This window comes from Otolemur garnettii, unplaced genomic scaffold (genome assembly GCF_000181295.1).
Source record: "Otolemur garnettii isolate 467f Iridium unplaced genomic scaffold, OtoGar3 scaffold00075, whole genome shotgun sequence".
Classification (NCBI taxonomy): Eukaryota; Metazoa; Chordata; class Mammalia; order Primates; family Galagidae; genus Otolemur; species Otolemur garnettii.
The window spans coordinates 1248980-1261935 of record NW_003852470.1 but is presented as its reverse complement, the minus strand read 5'-3'; the positions used below and the strand labels follow the sequence as shown (position 1 = coordinate 1261935).

The following is a 12956-nucleotide window of genomic DNA, read 5'->3' as shown; positions in this document are numbered from 1 at the left end:
TTCCTGTGTGATGCTGGGGGGTCGCTTCCTGTGTCATGCTGGGGGTCCTCTTCCTGTGTGATGCTGGGGGGCCTCTTCCTGTGTCATGCTGGGGGTCCTCTTCCTGTGTGATGCTGGGGGGCCACTTCCTGTGTGATGCTGGGGGGCCATTTCATGTGTGATGCTGGGGGGCCTCTTCCTGTGTGATGCTGGGGGGTCGCATCCTGTGTGATGCTGGGGGGCCACTTCCTATGTGATGCTGGGGAGCTCTTGTGTGTCATGCTTGGGCCCTCTCTCTGCAATTTGTGCAGGAAGGCCCCCACTTTGTTGTCCTGCCTTTGTTTCCCTGCTTGGCCACTGAACCCTTGCACTTTACCTGGACATTGAGCCTGGGCTCCCCTGTTCCTCGCCTTTCCCCAGAGTGGGGCAGACAGAGCCAGAGTGCTCTGGTGAGCAGCAACCTGGGAGTCCTGGGTATTCCTGCAGGTTCGACTTTGCGTGCAGGACCCGCAGGGGCTGTGGAGGACACAGGGTACTCATTTCACTGGGATGGCAGCTCTCTGGAGAGTAGGACCCCCGTGTTCAGGACAAGGTGGACCCTTCGGGTGGCCCATCACTTATCCTCTGGGGTCCTCCTGTCCTAGGCAGGGCTTGCAGACCTGTCCATCACCAGGTGTGTGTGAGACTGTGCGAGGCTGACTCCCTGTAGCTTCTTGTGTTTACTGAGCTCTTCTGCCAAGAAGTGCCAGTTGATGTGGCATGTGAGCTGGTTGTGACAGCTGGGGATGTTTTATTTTTTGGCTGTCAAGAACAATAAATTGTAACTAAGGCTACAAAAGGTCTTTTTCTCCATTTCCTGAAATTTCTACTAAATCAAAAGGCATTTTCATAATTATCTTGCCTGAAGAAAAGAAACTATTTATTTCTGAAGATGTTACATTTTTGATGGTAAGAAAGGCCTTCTGTAGTTCATTAAAAGATTGTATCAATAAAATTTCCAAAGAAGAAAGTTTAAAAGTACTCCTGGTGAAATCTGTAAATCCTGTTTATAACAAGAGATATAGTTTGGGTTCTGAGTCATGGCAAAAGGATCCATGAATTGAACAATTGGGAAGCAGCTCAGAGATGACCCACCTGGCTCCCCTGGTCAGCGTGGCCATAGCTGCATCCTCCCGTGACCCCACCTCACAGCTTCAGCCCTGATGGGGCTTCTGTACTCCAGCTCACACCTGCCCGGCCAACCTTACTTCTCCATCTTCTTGTGGGTGGGGGTCTGAGCCCCCACACTGCACACCCCCCCTTCTCCTGCAACTTGGGCTGTGCAGCCGGGAGCTGGGAGCGCTGGCCCCTTCCCCGGGGGGCCTGAGCTGTCCCCCTCCCTGCAGCACATCCTGGAGCTGGAAGCCATGCTGTACGACGCCCTGCAGCAGGAGGCTGGGGCCAAAGTGGCCGGGCTGCTGTCGGAGGAGGAGAGAGAGAAGCTCCAGGTGGCTGTGGAGCAGTGGAAGCGCCAGGTCCTGAGCGAGCTGCGTGAGCGGGATGCCCAGATCCTGCGGGAGCGCATGGAGCTGCTGCAGGGGGCACAGCAGGTGCGCGTGGGCTGGACTCCAACCTGCCACGAAGGGGTGGGGTGTCAAGAGCCAGGCTGGGCCTCCTATGGCCACACATCCCATGGCCACACCCTCTAGTGGCCTGTATGGATGTGTTTCCTGTCAGCCATACCACAGGCCAAAGGTTCCACTTGCAAATTTGGGTGAATGATCATATTGGGTCTGCGTCATGTGACCTTAGTGAGCAGTTGTTAGGCATAGGCTGCCAGCCCCCTTTAGCCTCCCTGGGCCTCTTTAGTCCCTGGGGTGTCCAGGTGAGGATGCCCAGCAGCCCCCTTCAGCCTGTGGGTGGACTGTGGGCAGAAATCAGCAGCTCGTGGGGTCTCAGGCACAGGCGTCACCCTCTCAAGGAAAATTCTCTGCCTGACTGGCTCTTATCCCTGGCTGCTCCACCCTCAGACATAACGATGTTTGGGTAAATTAATTCCTTACCCTTTCCTTGGGTGTCTGGTGACGTAATTTTGATGTGAAGTTGTGGGAGGTGGAAGGGTGTCATTCCCACCCAGGGAGTATGGCCATTGGGGGCCTTCCACTCTCTGGTTGGAGGGACACTGCAGACAGCACAGCCTGTGTCCCCACCGCCAGCCACAGGCCACAGGGGCCAGAGCCCCACATGCCAGCTATTTGTCCACCAAATAAATGAGCAAATTTTGAAAGGGCTTTTTGCCACTTGTTTCCCAAGTACTCTTGCTTACTGAGATGTCTTCTTTTACTATTGCAGAGAATTAAAGAGTTAGAAGAGAGAATAGAAGGTCAGAAGAGACAGATAAAGGAACTGGAAGAGAAGGTAAAATCTTTCAAGCAATTCTCCCAGGCTCACAAACTCCTGCTGAAGAGGAGTGGGTTGGGGTCACATGTGCAGGGCCTGGGGAGGGTCTTTTTCTGAATTTCCCAGCTCTGAGAGGGGAGGGGCTGTGCTGTGCTGTTCTGTCCACGCACATGACCGGCCTTGGCTCTCCTGAGTCCAGGTGTAGCGAGGGCCAGAGAGAGCCCTCTCCCTCCTGGAGGCCTCGCTGGCTATTAGGGCAGTTTCTAGGGGTCAGACTGCTGACTCAGGTCCTGCCTGTGGGGCAGATCTCACCAAAGTGACCAGCTACTGCTGAGCAGTAAGTGGACAGTGGGACATCCCTTTCTCTGGTCCCTTCGGGAAGGAACAGGAGGCTGGTGTCAGGCAGGAGGTCCCTGTGATCAGCACATGCTTGGTCCCTGCCTGAGGAAGAGCCCACAGATCCCTGGGCTTGCCAGGAGAGATGCAGCCCTCTGGATGGCAGGCTCCTCACAGCAGGCTGGCCCTTCTGCCCTCACCAGCCCAGCGGGCCCCTGCTCCACAGTGACCAGAACTACTCCCTCTCCTGGGCACTTTGCAGCCACCTGCCGAGCCATTGTCCTGCTCAAGGTGCAAATCCACCATGAGGACAGAGCCCTGAGTAGTGTGTAAGGAATGACCTTTCCCACCCTGTGGGTGCCTGGCACAGCCAGGAGCCCAATGAGGCTAGGAGGGGATGCAGAGTTCTTGGGGCCTGAGCTTTGAGGAGTGCAAGGTCTCTCTCTCAAAGCAAACATTGATTTCTTTGGAGTCTCTTGGTTTAAATCAGTCTGGGCCCCAACCCCCAGCCCAGATAAAGACCAGGTGTTTCATCCACTCAGGTGTTGGTTGTACTTTGTTCCCAGAATGGGCTTGAGGCCAGAACATTGTCAAGGGTGTGTTCTTGTGTGCTGGTCACATGGTCACTTTCTTGTTGAAAGTCTTTCAACAAGACTTTCATCTTATTAATAGGCAGCCACTGAGCACCTCGTCCATGAACTCCTGAGACAGTTCTCAGTGGTGGATTTCACCTCACAGAGCAGAAAACTGAGTCCCCAGAAGGCTTCCCTTGGTGTGCTAGGAGCATGCTGGGTGTGCAGCCCCCAGCTGGCACCCACAGCCAGCTGTGCATGGTGCAGAGTCCCCAAGCATGTCCCAGGGCTGGCAGCACCGTCACCTCTGATGCAGGGAATTCCCACAGGGTCCTGGGCCCAGGTTCCTAACCCTGGTCCTCTCCGCAGCCTGCAGCTCTGTCTTGGTCTGTCTGTAATCAGATGTGTTTCTTGCCAGAAGTGCTACAAACTCTTTTTTTCTCTTTCTTTTCTTCTGTTTCTCCATCCTCCCCTTTCCCTTTCAGTTTTTATTTTTGTTCTTATTTTTCTCCTTAGCTTTCATTCTCTGGTCGTAGCTCGTCTTGGCACCTTGATGTGGTGAGTATCCCAGGGCCAGGTCTGGCAGGTCCCCTCTGCCTCCTGGGAGACGTCCTCGGCCCTTGCCAGCTAGGAGCTGCCCACCAGTCTGCTGCCCACGCAGGCACCAACCCGAGCTCTGCCAGGGCAGTTAGGAAGCTGCCCATGCCTTCCCTGGGTCAGGACTCTGTCCAAGGCTTCCGGGTCACTGGGCCTTCTCCGGAAGGAGGAAAGCAGGGCCCACTCCCTGCCGGTGCAGGAGAAGCTCCGATGTTCTTGTCTCACCATTCTCCCCTGCTTCTGTGGCATCTGGGCAGGAAGCGGTACCAGGAGACCTCAGTTGCTCCCATGTGCTGCTGAGCACAGGCTGTGCCCAGGAGTGCCCCAGTCTCCTGCCATGCTGCTGGCCTCCATGTCTAGGCTGCAGGGTCACAGCTGTCAACCTGCAGCAAAGGCCACATGCCGACATTCAATCATTGCTTCCTTTCCAAATGAGAGGAGAGGATGTGGAGAAAGTGACATTTATCTCAGGCCTCTCCTGAGAGGACCTTCCTCTGGGTGCAGGGGTCATCCTGGTCACACAGCCCCTTGCCCCTTCAGCCTCTTCACACTGGCTGGCGGAGTGCAGTCTCCCTGACGGCTGTTCTCTATGTCTCTTCCTTCCAGCCCCTGGAGGAGTTGGCCCCCTTTCCTCCCTTGGGACCAGAAAGCAGTAGGTTATGGCGACAGAACAGGACGCGGTGTCTCCATCCTGAAGACCTCAGCAGATTTGGTCTCTGTGTGCCTGTCCTGTGGAGGAAGAGGGACAGGTGCTTTGGATGGGGCTGAGCCCATCCACTTGGGATGAGCCAGAGTGAGAACTAATTTTGCTGACTTCTTGGGGCTTCTCTGGGAGAGGCCTGTCCAAGGCTGCAGCCCCATCCGTGCTGCAGGGATATGTGGTGTCCCCTGCTGAGCAGGGAAGAGCCACTTCTGTGCAGGAGCACCACCTACCCACACCCTCCCTCTCTCTCAGTTCCCACAGTAAACATTGCCGTGTCTGGAGAAAGATTTTCAGAAACAGGATGGGCCAGTCTCCAGAGACAAAGGCAGCTGTGTCCTGGGGGTAACCTTCCTGGGCACTAGGAGGGTTCCTCTGGCATGGTCCCCAGGAGAGTTCCTTGTGGCTCCTCTGTGCACCAGGACAATGCCATGCCTCACCACTGGGCTCCACACTGAAGAACAAACCCCACACCCACCCTGTTCTGTTTCGTTCTCCTGGGGACAGAGAGCTATGGCCACCACTGGCCACACAGAGCCATTAGCCCTCTGCTCCTTACACACCCCAAGGCAGCAAAACCAAAATCCCTCCCCAATGGTCAGCCAGGACCATGGTGGACTGAGCAGAGCAGGAAGGGGTGCTGGTACTGGAGTGGGACAGGAGGTGGCAGAGCCAGCCAGAGAGAGGCTCACCTCAAAGAACATGGAAGCCAGAGGCAGTGCGGTCCAGAATCTCAGAGGCCCTAGGCACCAGGCGCCACTCAACCTGGGAGCCCTTCAGTGGGAGACCCAAGCCTGTGGGCCACAGACCAGCTGAGGGGCAAGAGCAGTGCCCAGCGGGGCGAGGCCGGAGGCACCTGTAGCAGAAGGAGGAGCCTGTGGCCCAGGACCTCACAGGTGAGCAATGGCCATGCCCAGCAGAGGCCACCTGTCCTTCTGCAGCGGAAGGAAGAGCCTGTGGCCCGGGGCCTCACAGGTGAGCAACAGTGGTGCCCAGCAGAGGTGGCCTGTCCTCTCTGCCCTGTGTGGTGGCCTGCTTCCCGGCCTGTTGATCCTGCCCCATGTGAAATGTGATTTGACTTCACTCCCCCTGCAGAGGGTGGGGGGGTGTGGCCAGTCCTGCACCTTCCCATGGCAGGAGTCCTATGCCTCAGCCCTTGTCTCTGCCTGCAGCCGCTAGAGGCACCACAAGTACCCACGAAAAATGCGCCTGAGCCACAAGGTGGCTGCGCTGCCTCCCTAGAAGCCAGTTGGTCTCCTGCACACTCAGCCTTTCCTGCCATCCTCCACTGCCTGCCCCGCCCCTAATCCCACTACTCCCAGAGCTGCCTAGGACGGAGGCTCCCTACTTTGTTCTATGGGGCAATCTGTGCCAGTGACCCTGACCCCAGACTCAGCAGGACCCCTGCACATCCCTGACCCCAGACTCAGCAGGACCCCGGAACATCCCTGACCCCGGATTCAGCAGGACCCCTGCACACCAGCCTTTCCTGCCATCCTCAGCCTGCCTGGCCCCTATCCTGCCACTCCCAGAGCCTGCAAAGGCAGATACTCCCTACTTTGCCCTATGGGGCAATCTCTGCCTGTGCCCCTGACCCCAGACTCAGCAGGACCCCTGCACATCGCAGGTGGTGAGCTCATCAGGACTCTATGGCCACCCCTCCTGTCCCACCAGAGCTAGGAAGTATTTCCCAGGGGCGAGGGGGACCCACCCAGCCCCTCCCAGCCTCAGGTGCAGCTGCAGCTGCCAGAGGAGGCAGAACCCCCAGAGGGACATCTCCCCCAGTCCGCAGAGACCTGCCGGTGAGGGGCAGATACTCCTCCTGTGGTGGGGGGGTCTCAGGGGCAGCTTGGCTCCCCATCATTGAGGGGCAGCGGTCCTGGGAGGTTGCCTCTCCTGCCACTGATCAGAGCCTGGGTGCCCCCTGTGGAACTCGGTGGGGACTGCCGTGGGGCTGGCTGCGGGTGCACAGAGGGTGGGGACAGGACAGGGGGGAGGCTGCGGACCCAGGTCTCTTCCCATCTGCGGGATAAGGCTTATGGAAGGGGGGAGAAGAAGGGGAGGAGGCCCTAGTGGTACCGGGACACACCATCTCTGTTGATTTCCTGTGCACAGCCTCAGCAAGGGAGGGGCATCCCGGTGTGGGCAGGGCACCCTGCACCACAAGTCTGTCTTCACTAGTGGGAGTGCCTGAGTGGGAGCCGGCAGGGCTCTAGAGGTGGGCGAGCTATCCTGAAGGGAGGCAGGGGGCCTCCTACCCCACCAAGGGGCCACGGGGGCTTCCATTGCCACATGCTATCCTGAGATGCTGCCCAGATTCTCTGCTGTGAGGGTGGGGAGGGAGCGTGTAGGATCAACCCCTGCTCATTGCAGAGAGGTGATGGCGTCGTGTGGCATCCTGGTGTGCGTTCTTAGAGGCACATTATCTACAGAGTGTGGCCGCTGGGCAGCAAGTGTTGTCAGGTGTGCACAAGTGTGCCTTTGGCCCAGAGAGTTCATTGGCAGGGCCCACTTGGCCCAGCCTGTCCCAGGGTGCCCACTGCCAGCCTCAGGAGGGCGATCCTGCCGCCTGCCACTGGGGGTGCCTTCCAGGGGGCTGTCCCGCCGGCTGGGCCTGTGCTCTGCAAAGTGCTGCAGTGCCAAGCGCGGCATCCTCATTGCTGAGCAGGTCAGTGGCAGCACAGCCTGCTGAGCTCCGACCAGCCTCAGAAAGCACCTGCCAGGCGGTGAGTGCCATTCAGCACAGCAACGCCTGCCTATGTGGACCCTTGGTCCCGAGGCCTGGGGGATGCCATCCTGGGCAATTGGGTCACTTCTGCCCTGTCAGTATCATTCCCCGCTCAAAGTGGGGCACTGGACAATCCAGGCCACTCTGTGACTTGAGCTGTGAGAGCTGGGAGCACAGGAGTGGGGTGGTGGTCTTCCTTGGGAGCCAGCCCCTCTTAGCAGCTGCCTTGGTGACCTGTAGGGCCCAGGCACAGATGGATGTTCCCTGTGGATGGTGCTTCCTTGTGGGTATTGGACGGGAGGTGACTCAGACCTGGTACTCTGTGTGCGGGTGTTGGGGTAGTTGGGATGGGGGCGCCAGCCTCTCATCAGGGAAGGGCAGTGGACACTAGATAGCAGCCTTAGGGTCAGACACACTTAGAGGCTGGCTGGACACAAAGCCACCCAGGAGAAGCGAATCCACTTGGCCAGCCACACTTGTGAGCAAGCTGAGCAGGAAACTGATGAGGCTGGCATCAAGCTGTTGTATGAGAACAGGTAGAAATATTAGCTGGACACTCACCAAGGACAAGTCCCCCAGCAGTAATTATCTCTAATGGGACGGGGAACAAGGGCAGCTCCCAGGAGCTGGCTGCAGGGAGGAACAAGGGCCCTTTGAATTCGTTCAGTGGTGTGAGAAGAGAGGTGCCTCGCCAGCTCCTCTGAGGGGCTGCTGAGCTGTGGCCACAATCATGCAGCCTCCTCCGTGGCCAGGCTCTCTCAGAACTCCATCTGTCCGTCTCCAGCGAGAGTTTGGAGGCTGACAGCAAAAAGCTGTGACCCAAAGCTGCTGCCAGCAGGGGGGCCTCAGTCCCAGCCGCAGACCATTGATCCTAGCACCCTTGAAAAGAGGCCCGTCTCGCCGAAGACCAGCAGGTCCAGGCTGTGCGTTTCTCTCCACTAGGATGTTTTCCTGAGTGGCCAGCAGTGTGCATGTTGGCACAGTGAGCGCAGTCTGAGAAGTCTCCGTGCTCACTAACAATGCACCCCTTTCTCCTTGGTTAGCTTTTTCCCAACTTTTTATAAATTTGTAGTGTAGATAGTGTAGATAGTGTAGAGCCAGTGTAGAGTGCTCTCACCCGGCGTCCCCAGCCTTAACATCTTGTTCCATCATAGGACACTTTTAAAACTTAACTGATCCACAAACTTAACTCAAGTTTTGCCAGTTTTTCTCCTGGCAAATGTCCGCTTTCGTTCTGGGACCCCACATTACATTTAACCATCCTGTCTGCTTAGTGCCTCCACTTGTGAAGTTTCTCTGCTCTCATCACCCTTGACCTTGGCAGTTTGATTTACCAGATGTTTCCTCAGGGTCATTTTGAGGTTGCATGTTTTCAGCAAGCATACCGGTGTTGGGGCACCTGATGTTGATGTATTTGACTGCTGCTTATGTTTCCCTTGATCACCTGGCTAAAGAGGTAGCTGCCGGCATTGCTCTGAAAAGTGCCCTTTATAATTAACATGTGTATGGGGGGGTAAATGAGACTGGAAAAATCTTCTCCTTAAACTTTAGCAGATTGATTTTAGCATCATGTCTTATGCATTTGTGCTGCCATAAGCAGGGGTGTCCAACCTTTGGCCCCCGGGCCACATGCTTTCTGAGAGCTTCTTTTGCTTATCTGTGGTGCCAGATATCATGAAAGGTGCACATGGACCTTCTCTGAGCTCACAGCCTTCTTTAGTGTTTGTGTATTTGATGTATGTCCTGAGACAACTCTTACTTTTCCAATGTGCAGCAGAGGGGGGAAGAAAAGGTTGAACACCTCTGCAAAAGAAAGCCCAAGTCCGGACATTTTGCAACAAAAAGAGGTTATTGGGGTCACAGGTCTGTGGGCTGCACCAAACACCCGCCGCCAACATCTGCTTCCTCTGAGGCCTCGGGAACTTCCACGTAGGGCGGGAGGGGCAGGGGTCACCTATGCTGAGATTGCCTGGTGAGAGGGGGAGTGATTGTGGGGGGCACCAGGCCCCCATCAACGACCAGTTCTTTTTTTTTTTTTTTTTTTTGAGACAGGGCCTCAAGCTGTCCCCCTGGGTAGAGTGCCGTGGCATTACAGCTCACAGCAACCTCCAACTCCTGGGCTCAAGCGAGTCTCCTGTCTCAGCCTCCCAAGTAGCTGGGACCACAGGTGCCCGCCACAACACCCGGCTATTTTTTGGTTGCAGCCATTATTGTTGTTTGGCGGGTCCGGGCTGGGGATTCGAACCCGCCACCTTAGGTGTACGTGGCTGGCGCCTTAGCTGGTTGAGCTATAGGCGCCGAGCCGACCAGTTCTTTTGGGAACTAAGAGTGAAAGTGCCGCTGAGCTGTTCATGAGGAGTCTGCCCATGACCCAAATGCCTCCAGCATCAGGAATCAAGTTCCAACCTGGGATTCAAGGGGGCTGAAAAACAAACCTGTGTCCAAACCACAGCAAGTACGGCAGACCTTTCCTGCACCCACCTCTCCTGGGAGTTCCAATGGTAATTCCTGCCCTGTTCCCTCCTACTAATGAGACCTGTTCTGTCCCTTTGCTCCTCTTTCTTCATTTGCCTCGTCACTCACACCCCCACGCACGTGTGGCCGGCTGGTTTGTCCTGCACTGCTGTCTGCTGCCTCTGACTCAGGCTGCTCCTCTAGGTGGGCGCCTGGGCCCCTTCCACACTCCCCTCCTTCAGGTGAGTGCTTCCTTCCTTCCTTTCTGTCACCACAAGATGCTCCAGGCTGACCTTGCAGTGTCCCCGTCCCAAGCCTGGAGTCACTCCTTAGAGAAGGTGTGTTAAGAAACCAAGATCTGTGCATCTGGGTGTGCTCATTGCTTCTGGGGTGACACTATTTCGGGGCCCTCTCAGAGACGGCGCTTGGAGGTGTGTGTGTACTAACCCACGAGCGGCCACACATCTCTGACCTTTCCTTTATTGTCTGTCTCTCTACTGCAAAGCCGCAAGTTCATGCTGACATCTCCAAGTCCAGGCCAACAGTGCAGGGCTCTTCCTGGCCTCCCTCCCTCCCTCACTTGTCACACAGTGGTGTGACACTGGCCCTCGTGGCCTATGATGTATCTTGTTTGTTCAACCCTGGCACACACGCAAGGCCGTTTCGGAATTCCTAACCTACACCTGCCGAGAAACCAGCCCACAGCATCTGTGCACAGCCCAGCTTGCCCTGCGCCTCTCAGAGTCCAGACTGTTGTCTAAATGAGAGTCATTAGATTCATTCTTTTCTCTCCACTCTCTAGAGTAGTGATGTCTCATTTATATTATGGTTGGGTTCCTTTCTATAGCTTGTATTCCAGTTTGGATTTACTCCACGTACTGATTAAAAAAAAAATAACACGTAGTAAAATTGATTAAAATCAGTGAAACTGTGCCAGTCAGTACACAGGCAGTGTGTGCACCCACCACAGGCACCGGACACACCGTCCCAGACCCCTCCTGCTGACCTTGCTGTGAGCCACCCCAACCCTCCTGTCAGCAGCCCTGCTCTGTTTCCTCCAGTTCAGTTTTGCCACTTCCAAGTTACACACATGGGGTCACATGCGTGTAGCTTTGAGATCTGGCTGTGCTCACAGCCAAACCCATTTAAGGTTCCACTGTGTTGCTGTGTGGCTGGGCAGGTTTCCCATCTCAGTGCTGAGTGTCCGGTGTGCATAATAACACAGCCTACCAGTCTCCAGCTGAAAGACATTTGGGTTGTTTCCAGTTTCTGGCAATTATGAGCAGAACTGGTAGAAATATTCCCGAACAGGCTTTTGTATGAGTGCAAGTTTTCATTTGTCTTGGGTAAATACTGAGGACTGGGATTGTTGGGCCGTATGATAAGAGTGTGTTTAATTTTGTAAGGAGCTGGGCCACTCTGCATCCCACCAGCAGCGCACGGCCTCCTGCTGCTCCACGCACACCCTCGCCGATCGCTGTGCTGATTCCCAGAGGGTGGAGAGCAGCATCTTACTTGGGTTTGAAGTTGCATCTCTCCAGTGGCGCTGAGCATCAGTCCGTATGTGAGCTTTGCCTCCGTCTATCCTCTTCTGTGAAATGTTCCAGTCTTTTGCCCATTTCTGAAGTGGGTCATTTGCTTGCTTGTTGTAGGGTTTTGAGGGCTCTTCATAAACCCCAGCACATGCCGTCGGCAGGTAGGCTCTCCAAAAGTGGTTTCTTCCAGCCTCGCCTCTGTCCTTTTGTTCTCTTGAGTGTCTTTTGAGGTGTGGAAGTTCTTAACTCTGATGAAGTCTAATGTGTCAACTTCTAAGAAATGGGGTTACATGTTTTCAGTGTTATAACTAAGAAAACTGTGCCCAACTCAATGTTACAGTTATTTCCTCCCACGTTTCCTTAAGGGAGGGGTTCTCAGCCTTCCTAATCCCACTACCCTTTAATACAGTTCCTCATGTTGTGGTAACCCCCAACCAGAAAATTAAGGAACTGTATTAAAGGGTTGCGGCATTAGGAAAATTTTATGGGTAGGGGTCATCACAACGTGAGGAACTGTATTAAAGGGTTGTGGCATTAGGAAGATTGAGAACCCCTGCCTTAAGGGTTTCATGTCTTAGATTTAAAATGTCCATGACTGAGGGTGAGTTAATCTTTTCATCTGGGGCTCAGGATGGATTCAAGGTCACCTTCTGCACTCACACATCCACCCCACGTGTCCTTGGCCCTTTCCAGTCCCATCATGAACCATTCATCCTCTTTTTGATTGAAATCCCTTCTGCCTGGCTCTGTGATCAGCGCACTGCTGGCTTGAGTGTCCCCCACTGTCGCCGCATGCTGGGGTGGGTGCTGCTGGCATCTCCCCCATGGGCCTGGGCTGGGTCTGGGTCTCCAGGGCCAGCTCCTGTCCCAGCTCCGGTCTGGAACTCGAGACGTGTTAGATTAACTGTCAGCAGATTCAGATTTACAGCTCCCAACGAAGCAGGCGCCTGAATGCCAGTGAGTGGCAGCTCCTAAGCTTGGTCCCAGACGCTCGCTGTGCTGCCACTCAGATAGGCCAGAGATGACGGTCATTCGTCCTTTTTAAGATCCAGGGGCCAGCTGCTCTTCAGACACCCCTGCAGTGAGTGAACTCGGCGCACAAAGGGAATGAGAACCTCTTTTGTTTAAAATCTCTCACACACTCCATCGTGATTCAGGGAAACTGCCTTTTACTGAATTTGTGTATGTCGTTAAAGAGAGAAAGAGAAACAAAAGGGAGGTGTTTGTGAGTAGTTCACGCAGGTGTGCACAGCCAGTATGCAGGCTGCTCTGTCCCAGGAAGGGCAGCTTCTCCTGGGACCTCCCGGGACCTCCAGGTGCTGCTGGTCTCTCTCAGAAGCAGAGGCAGGGCCCCGGCCAGGGGCTGGCGTCTCCCAGATGCCAAGGGCTGGTTCAGGCCCTGCCCAGGCACCCTGCCATGCTCCCTCAGGTTTGAGGTCAGCTGTGCTCGCAGCCTTTGGGGTCATGTGCCATCTGCATTTTAGAACCAGCGGCTAAAAGTGTCCTTGCCCCCGTTCCCTGACAGGAGTGTCTTACTCTTCAGGTTCAGACACGCAGAACCACCTCAGTCCTGATGCAGGTATGTGCCACTCGCCATCGGGCTGCCAACAGCTCTGTCCTCTCATTTCCACAGCATCTCTGGCTCCAGCAGCCACAGCAGACACCTACCTCTGACC

General features: G+C 55.5%; 1 protein-coding gene across 4 annotated transcripts in view; it reads left to right on the top strand.

Moving 5' to 3' along the window:
• Positions 1–3802, top strand: part of JAKMIP3 (Janus kinase and microtubule interacting protein 3) — a 58157-nt gene extending 54355 nt beyond the window's left edge. For all 4 annotated transcript variants that reach the window (XM_023515647.1, XM_023515646.1, XM_003794054.1 and 1 more), the window contains 3 exons: positions 1365–1568; positions 2311–2376; positions 3752–3802. In XM_023515647.1, coding sequence (XP_023371415.1) covers positions 1365–1568; positions 2311–2376; positions 3752–3802 — 321 coding nt within the window. The remainder of the gene's footprint in view (positions 1–1364; positions 1569–2310; positions 2377–3751) is intronic.
• The last annotated feature ends 9154 nt before the right edge of the window (positions 3803–12956 follow it).